Source organism: Monomorium pharaonis, chromosome 9 (assembly GCF_013373865.1).
Source record: "Monomorium pharaonis isolate MP-MQ-018 chromosome 9, ASM1337386v2, whole genome shotgun sequence".
NCBI classification, from domain to species: Eukaryota; Metazoa; Arthropoda; class Insecta; order Hymenoptera; family Formicidae; genus Monomorium; species Monomorium pharaonis.
The window spans coordinates 5,603,839-5,628,296 of record NC_050475.1 but is presented as its reverse complement, the minus strand read 5'-3'; the positions used below and the strand labels follow the sequence as shown (position 1 = coordinate 5,628,296).

At 35.2% G+C, this 24,458-nt stretch overlaps 2 protein-coding genes across 4 annotated transcripts in view; one reads left to right on the top strand and one right to left on the bottom strand.

The window, feature by feature from the left end:
• LOC105834119 (laccase-5) overlaps positions 1-13,001 on the top strand; it is a 55,869-nt gene extending 42,868 nt beyond the window's left edge. Inside the window, exons 2-10 of the mRNA XM_012676361.3 lie at positions 2,939-3,302; positions 3,746-4,030; positions 5,778-6,051; positions 6,322-6,526; positions 6,921-7,105; positions 7,829-8,024; positions 8,561-8,773; positions 9,027-9,257; positions 9,712-13,001. Coding sequence (XP_012531815.1) covers positions 2,939-3,302; positions 3,746-4,030; positions 5,778-6,051; positions 6,322-6,526; positions 6,921-7,105; positions 7,829-8,024; positions 8,561-8,773; positions 9,027-9,257; positions 9,712-9,881 — 2,123 coding nt within the window. The 3' untranslated portion in view covers positions 9,882-13,001. The remainder of the gene's footprint in view (positions 1-2,938; positions 3,303-3,745; positions 4,031-5,777; positions 6,052-6,321; positions 6,527-6,920; positions 7,106-7,828; positions 8,025-8,560; positions 8,774-9,026; positions 9,258-9,711) is intronic.
• Positions 13,002-14,814: 1,813 nt separating this feature from the next.
• Positions 14,815-24,458, bottom strand: part of LOC105834120 — a 29,658-nt gene continuing 20,014 nt past the window's right edge. The window contains exons 2-9 of one of the 3 annotated variants that reach the window (XM_012676364.3): positions 20,647-20,883; positions 19,907-20,019; positions 18,497-18,606; positions 18,284-18,362; positions 17,562-17,698; positions 16,950-17,096; positions 15,491-15,710; positions 14,815-15,035 (exon numbers count right to left, since the gene is read on the bottom strand). In XM_012676364.3, the coding sequence (XP_012531818.1) occupies positions 14,837-15,035; positions 15,491-15,710; positions 16,950-17,096; positions 17,562-17,698; positions 18,284-18,362; positions 18,497-18,606; positions 19,907-20,019; positions 20,647-20,883 (1,242 nt within the window). In that variant the 3' untranslated portion in view covers positions 14,815-14,836. Of the gene's footprint in view, positions 15,036-15,484; positions 15,711-16,949; positions 17,097-17,561; positions 17,699-18,283; positions 18,363-18,496; positions 18,607-19,906; positions 20,020-20,646; positions 20,884-24,458 lie in introns of all 3 variants that reach the window. The other 2 variants (XM_012676363.2, XM_012676362.3) reach the window with 2 other exon arrangements.

Here is a 24,458-nt window from a genome sequence, read left to right as displayed (position 1 = left end):
AAATCATTCAGCGGCCGGAATGGCATTTCTCATGGTATGTTACGATATAGCCGGAAAACGCCGCTCTGACTTCGACGTCGACACAGATCGACAGGTCAATCCGACTGAATCGGGTGCAGATCGTAGAAACTTCTAGTTTAATACGTGCCCCGTTACATCACTCGCCGTGTAACGAGTAACGATTCCAAAGAAAAAAAAAAGACTAACGAGCGCACAGCGCGTATTTGTACCTCGATGCAATTTCGCGAGATCCGAAACGCGACCAGTCGTAGGATTAATCGCTCGGATTAAGTTATCCACATAATTGCAAAATGAATCAGAGTAGAATAATCCAAAGTGATTTATGTCGTTGAAAATTTCTACAGATAAACGTCTATAAATGTAAAGATTCTATTAAAAGAATTATTTATGTAACGTTTATAATAGATTTAAATTTTTTAAATATTATTTCCTGTGTAAAGATAAAGGCTTCAATTATTTCTAGTGTCAATTTTAATGCAGGTTTTTGTTATTTTTATGTTATTATAACATATTTTTCTTCAAGACTTAATTTGCAGATATACATAAACTGAAGTTCACTCTGAATTATTTCCGAAAAATTATATTAAATTATTTTATTATCGTTTTATTGGACTTATAACCTTTTACTTTTAACAAGCATCTATTATGCACATAATATAAACTATGATAATGATACATATTCGAGGTTGCTGCAAAAGCTTTCCGCGGTTGTCTCTCAGTAACGGTCTCAAAGAGACACTGCGAAATCATTACAGTGATGAAAGAAAGCGGTTCCCATAAACTAGTAAGAAAATAGTTTTGTTTGTAAGAACGGGAGGAGATGTGGGTGCCACTGCAAAAAAAACGACACAAAAGCTGTGTTCCGATAATCACGTTAAACTCCTTTGGTTGTAATTATTGGAAAACGCTATTTTCTTTCCTGCCGATGAAGGTCATGAATTTGCAACATCTATAAATATGTAATTTTTCGCAAAAATTACAATGTGTTACAAAATATATTATTTAAAATGCATTTAATATTTGATTTTGATACAATTTTTATTTTAGGAGATAAACTAGAAATCTTTATAAAGAGAGAAATAAATCTGACATAAAATCTGATTTAAAGGATAAACTCAGTATTTCAGGATATTCGAACTAAAGTAATGTAATATTTAAAAAAACCATACAATAATTCTAAATCTACATTATATAAAATAAAATGTTATCGAATCATATATTTATCTGAACGAGCAATATGATCAATCAATAAAGCATGAAATATTAAGTGTTATACTTTAAAACTCCCACGAGATAAATCTCAAATAGCGGCAACTGATATTTATTAGCGCATTCTATCGCAGCTTGCTTTTGCTAACTTTAAACGTGACTACAATATGCGAGTAGTTTTCTCTTTTTTTTTTCATTTAATTCCGTATCGAGGAATCTGATCTAATCATTATGCAATTAATAAAGGAAATAACGATATCCAATAACAATTATCCAATTAAATAGAAATTAATATCAGATATTTAAGTCTTTGTTTGATACACACACACACACACATACATATATACACACTATATAAAACAGTTACCTATATCTTTGTAAAATACAGAATAATTTTTTGGAATGTTTAATTATTACTTTTTAAAAAATATGTTCGTTTTCGAAATATGAAAGTTATAATGAATGCAAATAGATATACTTATTATATACGGTTTTGTAATTATTTACACTAAATAAAAAATTTAATATATAAAGCCTTTAAAAATTTTAAAATATTACAAATATAGATTACTTCTTTGATTAAGAAGGCATGTAAACTTAAATTATATAGGATTAAGGTTGCCTATCTCTTTACAAGAGTGCCATTTGTACAAGAATGTCAGAACTTCATTGAACTTTCACGTCTCGCATTCAAATGCAACTTATTAGACCTAATCTAAATCTGACAACTTTGCAAAAAACTTTCTACTTTATTCGAAAATAATTTGAAAATTTCTACTCTGCGGACGTTTTGATTTTCCACACTGCAACCGATCGACTGCTAACAAATAAACATTGCGTGACTACAAATCGCGGTAAAGGTTTAGAAGACCTCTTAAATTTGTGTGTTATTTTGAAGTTATTCCAATTAAACGTCTTGGTTTTAACGTATGTAGAGTATGTACAGCTTTTCATGAATTGTTAGAAATTGAAACTCTATTAAGCGTTATACGTAACGAGTTGAAATTACTATTGTAGTCAAACTTTTCCTGTTTCTTCTGCATCGTATGCTCACACGACTGATCGATGCCGGAATAGAAGCAGAAAGACAGCTTGTAATGATAGAGTTACGACATCATTCGTAGCTTACGACAAAATAATGATATATCACACGCCAGTTGTACAAAATTCACGAGTAACGAGAAACTTACTTATTTCGCAAGTTAGTAAGTTAATGTAAAAGAATAAATGCTTATAAATACCAATTCTTTTATCTTATATCTTTCGCTGCTTCTCATTTAGGATTTTCCTGGAAAGTTGTTTTACAATTCAGTAATCGTAGGTTAATTTATCTGTGAAACGAACAACTACCAGAACTTGTAAATTATATGCTAAAATAAAGAAAGGAATTTCTCGAAAGTAATATTCCGCATTCGCAAATAATTCTAATGCATAACGATAAAAAATAAACGTTTAAAAAGTATTAATGACGATTAAAAAATGAATTTAAAGAATCATATAAATACGACATAAGCTCACATGCATATAATTTTTTTAGTGACACATGACACTTTTGTATATAAAATGTATATTAATTATATTTAAAATGTACTTACTCTAATGGACTAATCTGCTTCTTGCATTGATAAAATTTTAATCTACTACTGTTTCTTTAATTGAACACCGGCCATCTTTTAGGAGCTTTCTCTCTTATTCGAATGTCATATAGTTCTTGCAGATCAAGTAGCAGCAGCTCAGACGTCGTCGTCATTTTGGAGTCCCCTCAAAACCGATCTCTTCTCTCAGGACACCAGCGGAACTTTCTTCCCCACAGCACATGGCCTGGTGCAGACTCACCCGAGCAGTGCGTTCCGTAGCGGTTTCGGTGGGATCGACAACCTCGGCAGTCGCGGAGTGACGATAAGGCCACCGCGGACGCGGCCTCTCAATTTTAATGAACGCGCTACTGCCGAATTGCGCCGAAATCCGTCACTCTCGTCACCCGACGAATGTGCTCGCGCCTGTCGTGAGCACGAGCCTCCCAGGATATGCTATTATCATTTTACACTCGAACATTACACCGTACTCGGCGGGTAAGTACATCTCTGTAACCATCTTAGAACGATAACTTATAACGATGGAAGCTAATAACGTGAAACATTTCCTCACTATAATAAGTCAAAATTTATTATATTATTTAATATTATATAATATTTTTTATAAGTATAAAATAATACAATAAATTATATTATTACATTTATAATATATCTTTAAATTTGTGATATTATTTTATTTAATAATGTAAATATATAACTTTTTGCATGTCCACAAAGCAATAATAATTCTTACAGAAAAACTTGTTTTAATCAAAACGATTTTTTTTTTCTGAAAACAATGTAAAATTTTTATTAGCAGATAATATAATTGAACTTAAACTGTTCTACATACCTATATACAGAATTACGATTAGGATATATAGATTGCTTAACTTTCTTAACCAGTATTGTGTAAACATATACTTGCTATAAATTTTCAGAGCGTGTCAAGTATGCACACCGAACGCTACCAACACCGTGTGGAGCGAATGTCAATGTGTTTTGGCGGACGGAGTGGAGCGAAGTATCATGACTGCGAACAGGATGATTCCTGGACCAAGTATTCAAGTTTGCCAGGGTGACAAAGTCGTTGTTGACGTGCAAAATCTTATAGGAGGTAATGAAGTTACAATTCACTGGCACGGCGTGTGGCAAAGAGGATCTCAGTATTATGATGGTGTACCTTACGTGACACAATGCCCTATTCAAGAGGGTAATACATTTAGGTATGCAAATTTATTTTTAATATAATAAATATTGAAACATTTTTTAGAAAAAAATTTATAATTTTTAATTATATAAAACTTTAATGTAGTAGCTTGTGTACGTTTAATAAAACATTCAGTAAAGTGTAGATAATTAAATTAAGTGTAAATGGTATGTTTTATTAAATTTATCAATTCGATTAAATTTGTTAATTCGAGGAAATTTCTCTTGATATTTTAAAGTAGAAAAAGAATATAAATTAATTATTGAAGAAAAATGTCTTCATAAGTATTTTCAAAATTTAAACTAAATTATATATATATATATATATATATATATATATATATATATGAAATATATACTAGCTATGCCCTGCCACGCATTGCTGTGGCTCTCTATTCTTATGCTACGTTTTTTTCAAATTTTCTTTGCTTTTGTTGTTTAACTTTTAAGAGCCTTGCTTTACTGTTGCTCTTTTTATTTTGTTTTTGAATAAGCATTTATCTAGCTTTAATAAATCTAATATTCATTCATTCACGTACTTATAACTTTTTCTAAAAGCTGCCATGGACTTAGAAATCCATTTAAAAAACTGTTTTAAATAAATTCCTTTTTTTCAATAAAATAACAGCCATCTTTATTTTTCTTATTACCTTAATTTAAACACAATAGAAACATTCTTCGCCTCTCCCGGTCTCTCCCGTCTCTCCTGGTCTCTCCCCGTCTCTCCCGGTCTCTCCCCGTCTCTCCCGGTCTCTCCCGGTCCCTCCCCGTCTCTCCCGGTCTCTTCCCGTCTCTCCCCGTCTCTCACGGTCTCTATCCGTCTCTCCCGGTCTCTCCCGTCTCTCACGGCCTCTATCCGTCTCTTCCGGTCTCTCCCGTCTCTCTTGGTCTCTTCCCGTCTCTCCTGGTCTCTCTCCGTCTCTCCCCGTTTCTCGGTGTCTCTCCCGGTTTCTCCCCGTTTCTGCCGGTCTTTCCCCGCCTCTCCCGGTCTCTCCCCGCCTCTCCCGGTCTCTCCCCGCCTCTCCCGGTCTCTCCCCGCCTCTCCCGGTCTCTCCCCGTCTTTCCCGGTTCCTCCCCGTCTCTCCTGGTCTCTCCCCGTCTCTCACGGTCTCTATCCGTCTCTCCCCGTCTCTTCCCGTCTTTCCCGGTCTCTTCCCGTCTCTCCCGGTCTCTCCTGGTCTCTCCCTGTCTCTCCCCGTCTCAATGTGTCAACATTTCAATAATATTAATGAAAAACTATTTTTTACATTTAAATTATGGCCATCATTTTTGAAACACCGGTATATCCAAAATCAAACCCCATAAGAACACTCCCGTTTTCGAATGCAACATTGTGTCAAATCCTGCCATTGATTCTAAATTGTCATATACACGCTGAAAGAAACATTCTCAAATTAAAGGCCTGCATTTATGAAACGACCAGTAATAAATCTAATATCCATTTATTCACGTACTTCTAACTAAATTCAATACAACGTTGTGTCAAAATTACAAAAAAATATTGTTTAAAATTAAATTATGGCCATCATTTTTGAAACACACGTATTTCTAAAATCAGATCCCACTTCCGGTTACGAATGCAACGTTGTGTCAAAATTTCAAAGCAATCGGTGAAAAACTTACGGAGATCTTAGATGAGGAACAAACATTTTACATTTTTATATATATATATATATATATATATATATATATATATACGACATGAAATTTATGTAACAATTTATTAATGATTTATAAAATAAAACAATTATATGGCATATGAAGATACCAATGGACGGCCGGAAATGAGGGTACACATTTCTGGCATGCTCACACTGGCCTGCAAAAGATAGATGGTCTCTACGGAAGCATAATAATCCGACAGCCACCGAGTAAGGACCCCAATAGCAATCTGTACGATTACGATTTAACCACGCACGTGATGCTCATCAGTGACTGGTTCCACGAGAGTACCGTCGAGCGTTTCCCTGGTCGCCTTGCAGTCAATACCGGTCAAGCACCTGAAAGCGTGCTGATCAACGGGAAAGGTCAATTCAGGGTATGTCATAGAATATTAATTTATTCTGAATAGAGAATAATATTATCTAACATTATTACAGACAGGTACATGTCAATTTATGATTTATGATAAAAATCTTTTCAAAGATGATTTATATTCTTCTATATAAACAAATTTATTTCTAACAATTAATATTTTTTAAACGTAAGATAAAAACTATTATTTTCAAAAATTACTGTACATTATAAATATTGATATTTGCTGTTTTCTAATATTTTGTTACATAATGGTTTATATTTTTTATCGTAGGATCCTAATACCGGTTTCATGACAAATACGCCTCTCGAAGTGTTCACGATAACTCCTGGTCGTCGTTATCGATTCCGATTGATTAATTCATACGGATCGGTATGTCCCTCTCAAATTACAATCGAGGGTCATACTCTAACGGTTATCGCCACCGATGGTGAAGCAGTGATTCCAGTACCAGTTAATACTATTATTTCATTCTCAGGTAAAGCAATTAATCCTAATTTATTATAACTTTTCATTAAAACATTAAATAATTATTAAATAGATAATGAAATAAATAAAATAAGACAGGCAAAAATTGTTATTGAACAACTGTCTGATGTTAGAACAATTTAACAAATCACAAAAAAATGTGTTAAAGTATATTATAAAATGTAGAAATTGAATAATAAATTGTTATTTGATAATTTAGTAACTAATTAAATACCTGATTTAAAAAATTATTTCGAAGAAAATGATTTATACGACAGATTCTATTAGACATAATCACCATCTAATTATGTGTTCTCCACAAGACCAATTAAAAGTTGATTATATTGTCATCTGCAGAAATTGCCCGTGGCAAGTGTCATATATTGTGTTATATTCTTTCTTAGGTGAACGTTATGATTTTGTCATAAATGCCGATCAACCTGCTGGCGCTTATTGGATTCAGCTTCGTTCTCTTGGAGAATGCGGAATTTCGCGAGCGCAGCAGTTGGGTATTCTTCGATATGCTCGTGGTCCTTATCAACCATCTACTACACCACCTTCGTATGACTTCGGTCTTCCTCAGGGCGTTGTAAGCATATATTTATTTTCTGAAAATTATCAAAAATGCACCATACAGTTTGATAAAAATGAAAGTTTACAAGATAAAATTAAATTTTTCGCACAAAATCTATTAAAATATATCCAATTTCTGTAGTTTTGTGAAAAATGTACTGTCATCTGTGCAAATAAAACAAATAGAAAAGAATTGTACATAACTTCTTTACTAAAAAATGAACTATAATTTTTACTTAAAATATTATATTTTTCTATACATATATTAAGATATCAATTTAAATGTGACTTGTATATATCACGATAGGCAATATAACAATAGGAAAAGAATTGAATATTATCCTCAAACGATACAATAGAGAACTTCCCAATCTGTATCAGTTATAGAAGGAAAGATGATATTTAAGAATATCACAAAAAATGTCTGATGAAATTAAATTAAATATTTTAAATAAATCTCTTTATATGAAAGAAAAATTTATTAAATGATTATAAATTTTGATTCAAAATAGATTTTTTAATCAATGCAATTGCATCATAAGTGACGGAGTAATATATTTCTATATTACATAAAATACACTTTGTTTTTTTAGATTTAATTGTGAAAAATTAATTACATAGGATATAAGAATAATGTAATAGTATTTTTGACTATTAAACTTATGAATACCGCCCCTCGATAAATTAATAAAGATTAATTCTCTCAAAGAACGAACTTTAAACCGTTTTTCCTCTTCAGGTCCTGAATCCTTTGGATGCCATTTGCAGTCAGCCGCGCGAGGATGCAGTTTGCGTGAGCCAACTGAAGAACGCTCGACAAATCGATAAGGGTCTTCTGCAGCAACGCCCCGATGTGAAGATTTTCCTGCCGTTCCGCTTCCTGTTTTACAGACCAGAAGAGCTATTCCAGCCACAGACGTATAATCGCTTCCTCGGTAAGAACTAATATTCATCTTAGTTCGCAAAAAGGAAACAAACGCAACACGCGACGATTGCGTTTGATTTTTGTATAGCCTAGACACGGCATTTCTAAGACTTTCTTAGAAAGCTGTGCCTTCTTGAAAAGGGATACAATCCAGACGTATACATTGCATGCAATACCTTCGGTGGTTCGTGAAACTACAAGAATTACGCGAGGTACTTTACTAATATTTCTCTTTGCGAGATATATCCATTATAAATTTTTTTGTTTGATAAAATTTGTCTCGATAATATAGCAAGCTTAATAAAGCACAAATCGCTTTGTGTTTGTAATATTGAAATATAAAGTGTTTTGGAATCATCGCACGTCTTTATGAAGTTGAATATATTTTTGTTAATTTAAATTTTTGAAATTTTGAAGTAAAAATGTATGTCTTTGTGTGAAATTTTGCGTAATTTTTAAACTCTTTCGCTTTAAAATTACCTCATTTAATACTCACTTAATACAGAGAAAAATAAGCGACTTATTATAATGCCGGTACGTCTGTAGTTGCACCGTCCGGCGATCATGTGATTTCTCTCGTTGACGAGATCTCGTTTACGTTCCCGCCGTCGCCTCCACTCTCACAGATCGATGACATCCCACCTGAACAATTCTGTAACGGTGATAATAGGCCAGCTGATTGCGGCGCCAATTGCATGTGCACGCATCAGGTCGACATTCCGTATAACGCGGTCGTCGAAGTGGTTCTCATAGACGAAGGTATGTACACCGCAAACACTATGATTACTAGACTTGCTTCAGGCTATTCTGGTATTGAACAAAAAAAAATATTTCAAAGAAAAAGCTAAGTTAAAACATAAAAGTTAAAAAATATTTAATTCTTATATGCTATAATTATAATGCAGTTTTTATTGTGAAATATATTTTAATGTAATTAAAACAAATGTTTTAATCGTATTAATATTATGAAGTTATATATCTTTTTTAATCCTTCGTGTACGATTGATTGCAGTACAACAACCCAACCTGTCGCATCCCTTCCACTTGCACGGATACGCGTTTAATGTGGTCGGTATTGGTCGTTCTCCCGATAGGAACGTGAAAAAAATTAATTTGAAGCACGCTCTCGATCTCGATAAGCAAGGGCTCCTGCACAGAGAATTCAACTTGCCTCCTGCTAAAGACACCATCGCTGTTCCTAACAATGGTTACGTCATCTTCCGCTTCCGCGCGGACAATCCAGGTAAGCTAACAAGGACAATTGAAAACTTCTCGCGCGATAGTCCGATGAGATGCAAACGGCTTCCGTTCGCAACTGCTCGTATAATTGTGAAAGTTTGCACGGTACATTTGCATATGCTGACCTATCTCGTATGTTTTGTCTAATGTAATCTGATTAACTTCATACTAATGTAATTTTGGGGATGTTCGCATATTCGTATTTTATAATAGAAGCTACTAGCAAAACTTTTTTTATCGATTTTTATTTTTAATAAATGCAATCTATTTAAAAACTTTTTAATATTTATAATAGATTATAATGAATCAAACTACTGTCTTTGTTTAAGGGAATTTATTAAAAAGATTATTATTTTGACTATAAGGTTTATTATCTATTATAACATAAAATAATCATTATGATCAACAATAATTATTTTAATATCATAAACAGAAGTTAACGTCGAGCTTCTTTATAGGATACTGGCTGTTCCATTGCCACTTCTTATTCCACATACTGATCGGTATGAATCTGATTTTGCACGTGGGAACGCACGCGGATCTGCCGCCGGTACCGCCGAACTTCCCAACCTGCGGTGACCATTTACCGCCTATCACACCACCGCTGTCGTTGAACACGTTCCATTGATACGATGAGCAACGAGCTTAGAAAGAGAAGGAGAGAGACGCTCCAAAGTCCATACGATACTTGTAGCATATTTCTGTAAAGTAGCGAGCATGTAATATTGATTTTTTCAACTACGCAACCTCGTCCATCGTTCACGAGAGCGTATTTTCGACTCGAAAACGGCGATCGATCGGACGAAGAATCTGACGGGTGTTAACTCGCTGCCTCACGAGAACGGTTAAGAGCGAAAAAGATGATGAAAAAAGTCAGATGTTGAGGAAACCCGCGAGGCAACGGGTTAACAAAAGGTGATCGACGTCCCGCTGGGCGTCGCAAAGCGACGAATGTTCTTAAGGTAACGATGACTTTAACTAACTTGAGAGATAATGTTGGCGGCAGTTGATAATTTATTGTGTTCCAGATGCTTCACCCATCACTGTCATTTAGATTATACTAGGTCTATTACGCATCACACACATCCTTGTTACCCCTATGCATTGCTATGAAACTTTCTCTGTCGTTCATAATTCGCGATCATAAAATTTAGTTATCTATTTCGCTATAAAGCATACTACAAAAAAACGCTTGAATATATCTTTACAAAAATATCTACTTTATACGTACGCTGTCTCCGTAACTGCAATGGCAAATCCGCGAATGCCGATGTGATGAGTGAAGCATCTCAGCGAGAAATGTACAAATGTTACTGGTTAACATTTGTAACGCTCTGTAAATAATGTAGAAATAGTCACTACACTTAACGAGATATTAATGTGGGAGTAACGGGAAACGTAGCGTAAGGGGGGCATCGCCGAGATATCGTGATGACGATCCAGGCGGAGAATTATCATTCAGATAAATGCCCAACAAACTGGATCTGTATGATTATCGGAATCCGCCACTATTAAAATTATGTAAGGACTGTTATATCAATTTCAAAATTGTTACATAGATAAAAATTAACTTTTGTGAGCATGAAACATATTATTTATTTAAGCTAATAACGATTAACTTTTTGTTAATTGTAAATTGCCTTTATTTTTGTTAATCATACTAATCATCTTTGCGACTATCATGCTTATATTTATTCATTTGTTCGTTATTTAAAACCAGAGAGAAGATGTGACAGATTTGTGGAGGGGAGGGGGTGTAACGTGCAATTAATCGTGATTACAAGTGGTGTAACAAACGAGCTTTCCTCGACAGATCCAGGCTCTTAAAACAGTTTCTTAGTTAGAAAGTAATTTCGCTTTTATGCTACGAACAGCCCGAAATAGCGCGTTTTTGTCAGCCTAAAATTAAATTGATGAAAGTATTAGAGTAAATATTAGAGCGGTTATTCAAATTTTATGTCAAAGATCTCAAGTATGTTACAACAACGTTTAAACTGCAACGATATTGTCAATGACTAATGAATTTTTAAACAATATTCTTTTCGCGGCTGCATCAATACATTAACACACTATTTATTTGTTCATCTTCCGTTCGTGTTATCTTACAAAATCCGACGATATCCTAAATTGATCTGTCTCGAAGGTTGACACATTATCACTAGTATACATCGCGCAACGATAATTATACGTTTATTCATGGTGCCTCAATTTTCTATAGAGAATACATTTATACGCAACTTACAATTAACGCTTAAATCGTTCGGTCATATATATATATATATATATATATATATATATATATATAGATAAAATTTCTCTGGTACATTTCACTAAATGCATTTGTCAGGATCACCGACACACGAAACACTCAACAGCGTAATCGTGAAACGCAATGTAACTCATTGGCTTGGTGCAAAAGAGATATAACTTGGGTCTGCGGATTTTTCAGTTGGTATTGCCAAGGGAAAAAGATCTATCTTGTTACTGTCATAAAAATAAAAAAATAAAAAGTAATATAAGAAATGTTTAACATAGAGATATTCTTTTATAATCCATTAGTAGCTAGGATATTTAAAAAATACAATATTTTATGTAACGTACACGCAAAATCTCGTTAGAGTGAAAAAGATACCAACTGGAAAACCATCCTTTTTTAAACCGTAATCCTTTTGCATAGAACTATCGAGTTGTGCTAAGCATGCGTTGTTGCTTTCTCGAGTCGGCCGTTTGCTTTCTCGCCTCGGCAAAGGAGAACGTTCCTAGGATTGAGAAGTACGATTTAGAAACCGTGCAAAAAGCGTGAATTCGCGGGTGAGAGGATGTATCTTCGAGACTACCAGTCGAGGCAGTCGGCTTCAGAGACTGTGACAATATACGTCAATCTTGAATAGACGCGGATGAAACAGTTTAATGGGATAGCAAACATGCGCTGTGTTTTTTAAACTGTATTCTTTTATTCTTAGTAGGAAATATAGTTTAAAAGAGATATCAAGGAGAAATGTACCTGCTGTTTAATTAAATGTATTACGAGTACGTTGATTCTGTATTTTCTCCGTAAGCGAATCTAAAATTCAATGGCTTACTCATGAACAGAGTAATTTAATCGTTGACGATTAGTCATAATTCACCATTCATGGGCAATGAGGAATACAGGATATTTAATCTGCTCTTACAAATCGTCGTACACTTCTTATATTGTGCACTTGAAATATTTTTCGAAATATTTGAAATATGTAGGTTTATCTATGCATTTATAATAATTTTTTATTGATTTCGGTCTTGAAAATCTTTTCGATTATAATTCTTGAAGGTAAAATTAAAAACGTACATTTTGTCTTAAATGTTTACGCAATTTGTCATCTAGTTATTTCTTAATTATCTAATTTGGAAATTTCTGATTTTACTAAACTTACGTTTCTGTAAAGAAAAATCAACTATACAATTATTTTGTGATTAAATTTTTGAGCAGGTACATCAACGGTTGTAAATATTGTAATACTGAAAATTGTCCAGTATTCATATATCTAGTAATATCAGTTCTCTCTCCGTGTAATTATTCATGTAATCAAACCCATATAAATATTGTCAGTTACCATCTGTAAGCATATGAGTTTTCGTGTTTTATATTGAGTATTTAAGCAAGAGTTATATTGTGTATGCGTAGACATAAGTAAGTACTACGGATTATTCTATCATATTTTATTCTAAAAAATGTATTTTTAATAATAAATCGTTTTTAAAAATACTATTTAACAATTTTAATGCTCTCACTGCAAACATATCAGCATCGTTACATCTTCTTGAAAGAAAGATTTCACTAACCTGTTTCACAATTTTTGCATAAGCGAAAAGACCAAGCTATTTTTATAGATGTCCAACATTAACTACTGTACTTCTCCGAATGGGCATAATAAGCATTTGCGAAGAAAATATGCTGACTCTTACGTAGTCATAACCTACCTACCCACACTTAAAATAAGAAGGTAAGCTAGAAGGTCATAATAGAGTAGTCGGATATAAAAATAGGGGAAAATATTTTCCTGGCAAACGCGGAATACAAAAAAAGAAATGCGATTCGTAATAAGAATTATTAATATTAATAATGGTCATGGTGCTTTTATTCGACACATGTTATTGAAGAAAAGTTATTATTATTACATTATCGTAAAAATTATAATTTTATGCAAATATGAGCATTATACTCATAGATTTATGTGTCGTGGGAAAAAATACATAAAATTAAATACTATCAGTTATATACACCACGATTTGAATATTTCATGCAAACGAAATTAAAAGAACATAAAAATATGAATAAAGATACACAAATACTCTCAGAAAACATAAAGAACTTGTAGATATCTATAAAAAATATTTAAAAATATCTTCAAGATATTTCTAGTATTCACACAAGATGTCTCTTATGATATTTCAAAAAATGTTGCGTATAATATCTTTTAGATCGCTAACATTTCGAAGAAATGCCAGACATTTCAAAACGTGACAAAATATCTTTAAAAATTAAAAAAAAAAGATCTTTTTTGTTTATATAGGTTTTAGAAAATTTGTAGGTGGATTACTACCATAAACTCAGTAGAAAGCAACATTCTCTCTAGGAAAAAGTTGTCAATTATAGTTAACACGTCTGTATATTTCGGATAGTCGAAGGTATATGCCGATAGAAATAAAAGACACGAGTCTTTTTAGATTAATGAATTTATATATGTACAAAAAGCATTTATATCTAATATATCTTATTTAAGATCAATGCGCATTTTTGTAAATTCTATGTGTCTATGCTTATGACTATAATTATATTATGATACATATGCAGTCTAAAGCACGAGAATCATTTCATGAATGATAAAGCTAAATATAAAAATACCAATGTGTATGTGTGAATACGTATCGTTTTATGTCGTGCTTATCCATAGGAAATTTCATCTCATTAATATAGGTATTTAATCCGTGTTTTCCGGCTCTATAAAAGTGTCCATTGTTGATATTAACAAGTGCAAAAGTATAGAAAAAGGTCTCCTGTGAGAAAAACAATGAAACACGTATAATACCCGGAATTTCTTCGTCATTCACCGTAAAATTTTTGTATTGTTGAAAAAAGGAGATGAACAATTATTATGTAATATTGAGCTTGACACTTTCCTATTAACACTTTCCTAACAGTTATTAATTTATTATATATTTTAATGTTAAAACAACAATTTGTTGAATGATATTATCTGAAGTACGAAAAATGGAGTAAGTTGATTTTCAGCCATAAAGCGATAAATGATATAAATTGAAATCTTCAATAATCCTTTATAATCAAAAAGGTGTTAACGCATTGTTTAATATATTGTTCAATTATTTTAACTTTATATTTCTTAGTAATATTTTAAATTCTTCTATGATCGATTGCATCGGCAGTTTTGCGGTTGAACCGAATGCCTGTCATTCGTGCGGTTGGGATAATGCCATAGCGCGCGACGCATAATATACATAAAATTTGTGTTTTAATTAGAGTAACGTTAATGAAGACAATGGAGTTCTAGTTTTTTTTTTTAATAAATGAAGCTAACGGGAACATCACTTCCCGGAGTAGTGTGAACCGATGTTGGACGGCGGTCCTCTGTGATGATGATGATGCTTCTGTCCGGGACCGGAGTATCTACTTCCTGGTCGGGAGTGCACTATTGCGTAGTGATCGCTATTCGTCGATATCGACCTCGTAGAGTTCATGGTGGATCCCCCGGAGGCGTATCCTTGCTTGCCGTTTAGCGAATACCTGAATACAAGAAGAGGGTCTCGTTCAGACACGCCATCGCATGCGTTATGATATGTAATGCAAGATACTAATTGCTGTTATCGTGACTCTGCGATGCTTAAGTAGAAACGATTTTATTTAGACAGATCACGATATCTTTCACTTTTGCCAGAGAACATCTTAACATCGAAGATTCCTCAGTCGCACGTTCTGATGTTATCCAATTTTTTATACTCGATTACCAGAAAAAAAATTAAATGTATGTATAAATCAATTACACATCGCATTTAATCCGACAGCGATTTCATTAGCTTATCAGTAATCAATTCGAGCCACTTAAGTGAGCATCACGCCGTATGGTGGATGGCGCACAGTTATACAATACGTAATCATATATTATTGACGCAATTAATAGAGATACTTTGTCGGCGAGTCACGCAATTCGCTTTAGAGAGGTAATTAAGTCAAACCTCGACCCGTATTGAGAGCCGTGCCAGCTGCGGTATGGATCGTAATCCTCAATGATTGACGGCTCCTTCTCGATAATGTCGGTCCGGGTGCAGCTACAGGTCATCGCCGAACACAGGAATATGTTGATAATGAGCATGATGAGGAATAATATCCCGAGTGCCACCGCCAACCATAGGAGCCACAGCGGGTGCACGCTGCCGTCATCGTACAATGTTTGTACAACTGCTGAATATGAAGGAACTATGTAATTTTCGTATTGCATTTGTGTATTTATAAGTTTGTACATGCGTTGCAATGGAAATACCATCAATTATAGTATTAATGTAAAAACTTCCATTTGTTTAAACAAGCAATTCAATGAAAGAAAATTCTGTTTAAGCAGGCGGTCAAATGAAATAATTAAAAGACATGCATTTACGATGCAATAATTTTCCAATGATAAATTCTTCTCTCGATAATAGTCTCGACTCTAATTTGTTTTAATAACTTTTAAAACAGTTATTAATTTTATCTCTCCTGCTGGAAATTGCATTTCATTTTATACAAGGTTCAGTAAGATAAGAAAATAATTTAGTTTGTTTCTATAACATAGTATAATTAATTTAATGACATAAGTTCACGAGGACATCGTTGATGACCGGTTGTGAAAATTACAGCGTGGGACTGTATGCCGGACGGACTAACGAAAAAATCCAGAAGACACGAAGTGTGATAAGCGGAATAAGATCACTTATGCCAACTTGAGTACACATTATAATTTGATGACAGCCCCTGGGCTGTTGCGTGTCGAAGCGACTCAAAATGCAGGTCAGGATGACGAGGAGGGATGACAGGCAACCATTTTGCGACGCGCGGGAAGAAGACATAAATGGGACATATACGCAAGAGAAGCAATAAGGAGATCAAGAAAGAAGAAGATCGCACGCATTCCCGACATAGCTACATACTTTTCATGTCACGACGCGACGGCTTATCAAAGCTAACTGCACTGGAAAGCAGACGCCGCAAAAAACTACAGCGGACGTTATTCTAATCGTTTTCGTCGATCTCTTTATCAAGTCGCGATCTTTACTTATATAAACCGAACGGACTTTCCCAGGAAAGCACAATTTCTCTTAAAAAATAATTAAAAATATACTTTCACCATGTACTTTCCAAGTAATTACGAATTGTTAATTATTTCTTTGTCAACTATGTTGTAAAACTTGTTTTCTTAATAGCGAGTATTCTGTGTATTTTTATAAATATTTTAAAAAAGAAAAAAACTATAGAAAATTAAAACTAACAAGAGTTTTAACAAAAAAAAAGGATAGACCAAGAATTTTATTAATTGGAAATGAATTGTTCATTTTTCTTTACGCATAAGCTGGAAAACGATATAGATAAAAAAATGATGTATTATAAATAATAATATGTATAACAGTAACAATAACAGTTAATTTGTCGATAGAGCTCTTGGCTTACCTCGTTTTTCGCCTGGTTGGAGAACAAAAACGCTCGTTCCGGCAAGTAGCACTCCTTCTTCACTACTAACACTTTGTCCGTTAGTAGAGGAGCCACCCTTTATTAACTCTTCCTTGTCTCCTTCGCATATGGGAATACCGCAGCTTCCTAAACACGCAAATTTTAGTTATATCGCAATGGAAAATATTCTGATCAAGTTCTTGAATTAACGCGACAAGTTCCCGACGTATAATTAACGATTATACGTCGGGAACTTGTCGCGTTAATTCATAAAAAGTACTATAGTTCGTGAAAAATAAAAAATGAGAACGGCAGAGATTGAAAGACAATGTTTCTGTTATGTTTCTGAAACGCTCTGTGCATGTAGTTTTATATTCAATAAGAAACTGAAGCTAAATCAACGTGATACTGATTGTTAAAATTTTTATTCTATAAAAGCATCGTAACTTTTACGATTTGGAACATAAAAAGCAATTCCTCATAAAATGAACGAGACTCGTTATCTGCTGTAATGTCGCAACAAAGCAACAAGTCGTAAAAGTTGAATGCCATTTTATAACCCACATTCGTAACGAGATGCTAATGGGAAATCATTGACCGGATGAGTTTTACCTCTGCACACGGCGATGTCGCATTGGAAATGCACCTCTGAACTGTCAGCAAACCGGAACATGGAAAACAATGTGGCATCCGCTATACCGACGCTTCGATCGTATATGAATTTCGTCATTCGCACTTTCACGGGGCAGCTTTGCAAACAAATTCAGTAGCAATTAGTGGATCGTTTCCATTGTCAAAGCGACGCTATGAAGTACAATAGTAACAAACTACGCATCTTTCGTTTAATTTCTTTCATTTAACTAGATAGATCTGATCAATAAAAATAACTAGAGTTAAGATTAATTTAAACTTCTCTTAAAGTTCTGCCATCTTCAAAAGTTATAAATCCGCATCGACAAAGAACGGAACTTATAAAGAACGGAGAAAAATCTCAATTCTTGTCTTGCGTAATAAAGATCTTGGCAATAAATGTTTTAATAAGAGAGAGAGGAAGAAAACGGTAAGATTTTAAAAAGATACACTTTTATTGACTTGAAAATAAGTTATATAGTGATAATAGATTAGTAGTAGTGGAAAATTGCAATATTTATCAATTTACTGTCTTAAATATATACTTTTGTGTATTTCAGCTATAGCGTTTAAGCACCTAATATTTATAGATGGTATACATAAATTTTAAAATCGGTGAATATTAAATTTGTTAATCTAGATCTTATGAATTTGAGTTATATCGATTTATTCGATTTTTATCAAAGTAATAATCATACGCTTACCCTTTGTCGTCTATGAGCTGCACGCTGGAGTTGAGCTTGTTGAACGCGAAACAGTTCTTGACTCGAATCCCGTACATTCCTGCAAATTGAATGTTCAACGAAACAGTGCTTCGGACAGCAAGATCTCACGAAGAAGCCGCGGCTAACGGACTTGTCTGTATCGTCCGGACGTAAAAGACGCAAACGGCGGAATATGGGATATAAGATACGAACCGTCTGGGCGTGAAATCTCGGCACGCAGAGTATAGTTGTGACCGTATATAGCTTCTTGTACTCTCACGCCTTCGTCCAAAAGGCGAAGGGAAACCAGCGAAGTCTCATTTCTGCGCAAAAAAAGCACCGTTTTGTGAGCATCGGATATTTTTCCACGCGTCTCTCCCGCAGAGCATTTTATTATTGGAACGTGACACAAGTTTAATCGAGGTTGCGATCGAAGTGAGCGAATAAGTGTATAAAAAAAAAAGCACGTCAACAAGTCAATACATCTGACGATACGTATGCGATAAGAAAATCAACGAGTCGTGCAGGGTCATGTGTATCGACTTCCACGGTGCCTTGAACCGAGAAAATTTATTCAGAAGGTATACAACGTTACTCCGACAAAGAGGCTACTTGTCATTTATGCGAGATATCTCATTTGACAACGGTCGCATACCAATTGTCAGCCGCATTTTTCGTTGCAGAATAAGAAAAAAAGACTTGCGGTAAACCGCAGCGTCACGAGCATGTTAATTACTGACATTGTCGCTTCGCTTATCTAATTCCCGGATGCCTAATTAAATTGTACCATCGGTCGCGATTTTTTCTTTGACTAAGGTATAATTCGACAACGACTATATTTTAATGCGTAAAGTTATCTTTTAACCATTAAAGCATTACAATAAACGACCGTTGAATACTCATTAGCCATACTTGGTATTTTGAGGCAAAGAGATGTTTTGCAACACATATTACGTTCGAACTAAATATCAAATTTAACTTTGTTTATTTCTAATTATTATACATTACATTAATATCGCAGAATACTGATATTTTCCGAGAAAGTGTCTAATTGTATTAAAACTTGTATTCGGTATCCTCCAAAAGATATCGACACTTTAAATTGATTACTCTCCAAGTCGAAGTATCTCGATGTACAATCAATTCACCGCGAAAGCGGAAGTATACGGCTGAGTGCCGAATGGCAAATATCAACGATCGATTAGAAAAACACGGAGCCACTAATGACCGATTAAAAGCCTCGCGAATAGTATTTCCCGTTTAGATAGCGCTGTTCACGCGTGTCAAGCAGCCAGTGGCGCGAGATATTTCTATTTCACGTACGTTTAAAAAACGTATATACCGATTATTTACGATAGTACTGCTTCATAAATAAGCTAAATCCTAAGTGCAGCGTCAGCACACAGTTCGTTCCGTCATTCTGACAATTTACTTATTGCGACGAGTAAAACATGTGATAATAAAATACATAAATTTGTAAAAATAACAAGGAATTAATATTTAAACTAAGAAAAAATGTAGGATTAGTTTATAAATTATTAATCATAATTACTACAAATTCCGCTACAAAGTATTATTTATAGTACGTATATTATTATAATTGATAATTGATCTTCTACTTACTTGGCATTTTTAAAGCCCGCCTTTCCGCACGTAATGACATAAAACTTATCGTCTGCTAGTTCCAGCGTTTTGTGTATCCTAACAGCAATAGGAATGGAACGTTCTTCGGTATGCTGCAATTTAATTTTAATATAAAGAATAATAAAATATATTTAAGATTTATACGCCTAAAATAATTCATCATGTTTCGTTTAAAGTATTTATTTCGACTTCTACGTAAAGTGAGAACATTTTGTAAACTCAATTCCGATTATATGTAAAAATTTTATTTATGGGGAAACCCTAAGTCCGGCCACGAAGCGTTACACTTGCAGAACAAACACCTAGGCGGAAAGAGAAGGATTCAAATGCAAATCGTAATCTCCATATGATGGATTCTCACGTTATTCTCGAGGCGTCTCCAGTGGCCGAGTATGTAAATCAGCACTACCCGCAACCTTCTCAAAACAATTAATTTTATGAAACTTCTCTCATGTAAATAGACGGGAGTGGCACTTTTTCCACATCCCCGTAAATGCACCTTAGACGGAGGAATATCTTCTTTTTTCTACACGTGGTAAGCTCATGTAATCCAAGTTGATTGATTTCTTAAAATTATACTTAAGGCTTCTAGTACACATACTATTGAATAAAATTGTCAAACAAGTTAACTATCCGCGAATCGTAGAAGTAACCGACACGCTAGCTCTGATTTCGTCGCCCTTGGCGCACTACGATTTCCATAATCATAGCGGACTTACGTTGTTCACGAGGACTCCGCAATACTCCGGACTGTCCTGCGACGCGAACAGATTGATGCCCAGGGTAGCGTGCGTGGTGCCATTACCCGACACCATGCACTGTGGGGTTCGATGGTCCCGCGCATGGACCGCGCCTACGAAACTCTGATTGAGATTAACGCGAATTGTCATGTAGCCGCCCTTGCACGTCGCCGTTACCGTCGGCTGAAACTCCGTGTCCAATAATTGTCCGGCGACCTGCAATCAGAACAAAAACGGGAATTAGACCCCGGGTGTGTTCGCCGAGCTACTGAACGAACGGAGCCAATTATCGCATTCTAGAGCGAGAGCGTTCCGTCGACACGGTAGTGGAATTTCCTCTCGATGCGTCCTTCGCGTTAATAATTCGCGCCTGAGGAACACGAGAAATCTCTCTCTCTCTCTCTCTCTCTCTCTCTCTCTCTCTCTCTCTGCAGTCTTCGTAAACATTTAAATCAGGGTCAGTACTGCGCAAACAGCGTCGGCTAACTAACTCCAGCCGGCAATTGCCGATTCCGTTCCAGATCATGGCCGTAACTATGATGCCGATTGGGAAAGACGGTCTCAGGTTGACAGGTAACCGGGTCTTAATGTGTCAGCTTGGACATAAAAATGTACAGCGCAAACTTCAGCAGTCATACGCTGTTCATTACGGGGAGGCAAAACCTGTTGGAATTCGCTTGTCATTTTTGCCGTCGCGAAATGCCATTTGTAACGAGGCATTTAGTCAAGTTCTTTTAACTCGCCGTTCCTTTTCCTCTGCGCGAAAACCGCAAAAATACGCCAGTATTTCTCTCCTTTACTTTGAATCGCTACATCGGTCGAGGCGAGTTATCTGCATTCTTCGTAACGCCGTTTGCCAAGCTGTTTTTCGCGTGATATCGGGCCGTGCGCAAGACTCGAGAAAACGATCTCCACCCCCGTTACTATCCCGCTAAGGGGCACTCGACGCGAACGCAAGCCAGTGATATTTCCTCAGGCCGGATCACCGACTTAATGTACGAGTAAACTTGGACCGGTCTGGGCGGTAGCTATCGGCCCACGCTAACTTTCAATTTCATGCGGCTGGACCGCTTTGTAACGCGCGTATAACGCGCGTTCGTACTGTCAGGAACGCGCGATGAGACCTGTGCGCGTGACACAATCTTGATATTAATCTCAAATTGATATATATCGCCAAGTGAATGTAGATACAATTATTACGGCGTAATGAAAGTGACGACACTGCATTAATCTCACGGTTAATTTTTGTATTTATAATTAAAAGCGGTTGAGATATTACCGGCAATTATATTGCACTTCGGACATCACGGAATCAGAAGCGCTAAATAAAAAAAGAAGAATATATATAATAATTATTTTCCTGCAGCAAGGCGTCGATAATAAAAGATAAATTTAAAGTTTTTAATTAAATTAAACTTCCAGAGCATAAATACGAAGTTTTACGTGCAACGAACTTTGATTGTTACATTATTAAATATTCTCTTATCGTACGAGTTATCAAGAATTCAATATCGGTAAGAAATGTTCAGAGAAGATTGCCAAGTATCTCGAAATTGTCGGAAAGTAACATTAACGTACTTCTTCCATTAAATGTACTTCTTATACTACAGCTGGTACAGTTCTACCCATCTCTAGCAACATCGCCCGGGGGCGCGAGAGCCAAGACAAAGATCCGCGTGTAAGCGTTCGGCAAGGACACGAGTCCTAAATGCTCCGACGTTATTCGAAGAAAAGAGGCTCTCGCAACAGTCGTTAGTCTTTCGTTCGCGGGCGAACTGCTCGCCGAAGAAGAAAGGCGGCTTAGCGGTCCTCGATTAGTGGCGGATGCTTTGTCTACGTGTGCGACGACAGGTATACGATAGCGAACGTGGAGAATCGTGGTCGCCGTTGGGTAAGACCTTGCGAGCCGTATCCTGTGGCGGTCCGCAACGTATGACATTATGCGCGTATAATTTAATAGCGCTCATTGTTGCTCGAACGCGCGCTTGTTCGTCTGGACGGATGGAGATTGTACGACTGTTATGCGATATCCCGAAGTGCGTAACGTTTACGTAAAGAAGTATCTTTCAGCTCGCATTAGCATCACGTGCTGCTCAAGTATATGTAAAAGGCCAGTACAATTGTGTAACGGATGGGCCGACCGTTAAATAGTCAGATTATTTACGCAAAATATTTATTTCCATATATCATAGAGTCCATATTATTTATGAGTTCCATATTATTTATGAGTTTCGCATTAATCATGCAATAAGATAAATGATAATTATTATTATTAACATTATTAGATGTAATCCATATAAATCATGAAAGTATGCATGTAATGCATTTAGTAAAAAAAAATATTTCAAAATAATCTACTTTTCGGAAGACAATAATTTAAATTATATTCAGTCTTATGGAAAAACTAAACCTTTTAATTAAAAAGTTTTTAATGAAAAACAAATGATAGCATTTTGTAAATAAACATTTATTCAAAACAAATCTTCAGAACTTAGGGACGATAAAATGTCTTTTGTAATCTATGTAATTTAACTCGAGTAATGTCGCGGAATGAAGCAGAGCACTCGAAATAAAATCTAGATTTGATATTCTCATTGAGATCAATACGCTAAAGCGAAACCTTGAAACGTGGTAAAACGTACAATGTATTCGCGTAGCTCGCGACTTGCTATTGTATGACATTTAATCGGCAAAATGTAGGAATGCACGGTCGAACTTCCTGCAGTATCCATATCATGCACGATAAACATTCGCTCGATGGCGAATAAATAATTTAATGCAATAATGTGCATTATGTACGGTTACATAAAGTTATAGTCGATGCAACGGGTACGAAGCGCGCCGCGGTCGGAAACATCAGTTCCGCCTGTTAAACTGGACTCTCTTATCCTCCACATCTGAAGTATTCTATATATTATAAATATCATGCGTGCGCCAATTATTGACCAGCGGCTAAACAACTTAGACTAGTCACACGGTAATTTCCCGTCGTTCAACTTAGCCGTCCACGCGAGAGGTTTTTCATAAAAATGCGAGGTATGAATGGATAAGCTTGAAATAACATACGGAATGACATCACCTAACAGCAACGCGTACAATAGAAGACGCATTAGTGAACTGACCAGCCAGTCGGTCGGATAAACGTGCACGCCGGATTCCGCACGAAACTGGTCCGACCAAAATCGAACGTGGCACGTGGAAATATCGCAAGGAATGCGAATGCCAGTGGCTCCCAATCTTTCGTCATTCCATTACAATCGTAAGGATTTAGCCGAAGGAATGGATACCCAAGGAATACTTTACAGTCAAAATGGCAATATGGTGAATCTAGCATAACGTATTTTTACTATGTCATTATGAAAATGTTGAAAGCGTCACTTATGATAAAATACATTTATTAAATATTGAATATTTTACATAACTTTTTCTTTTCGTTACACAGTATTGGCATTTAAAAATTAAAAAATTCCATACATAACAATTTGATTAACCATAATAATCATCCATCAAAGTATCAGATAGAGGTATACAAGGTTGCACTTATTGCCTTGTTATCTATTGCCTGTCATATAAGCATAATAAGAATTCAATCAATTAAACTAATATTGCAATTATGTCAGAACGTAGTAATAAATCATAATTCAAGGTGAGCAAATAAAAATTATGCGTAGATAAAATGAGAATTTAATGAATTAAACTTATATCACCCTACTTATAATTATATAAAACAAATTAAAAGGCTAAAAAGCCACTCATAATTAATTAATAAACTAAAAAATTATATCTACAAG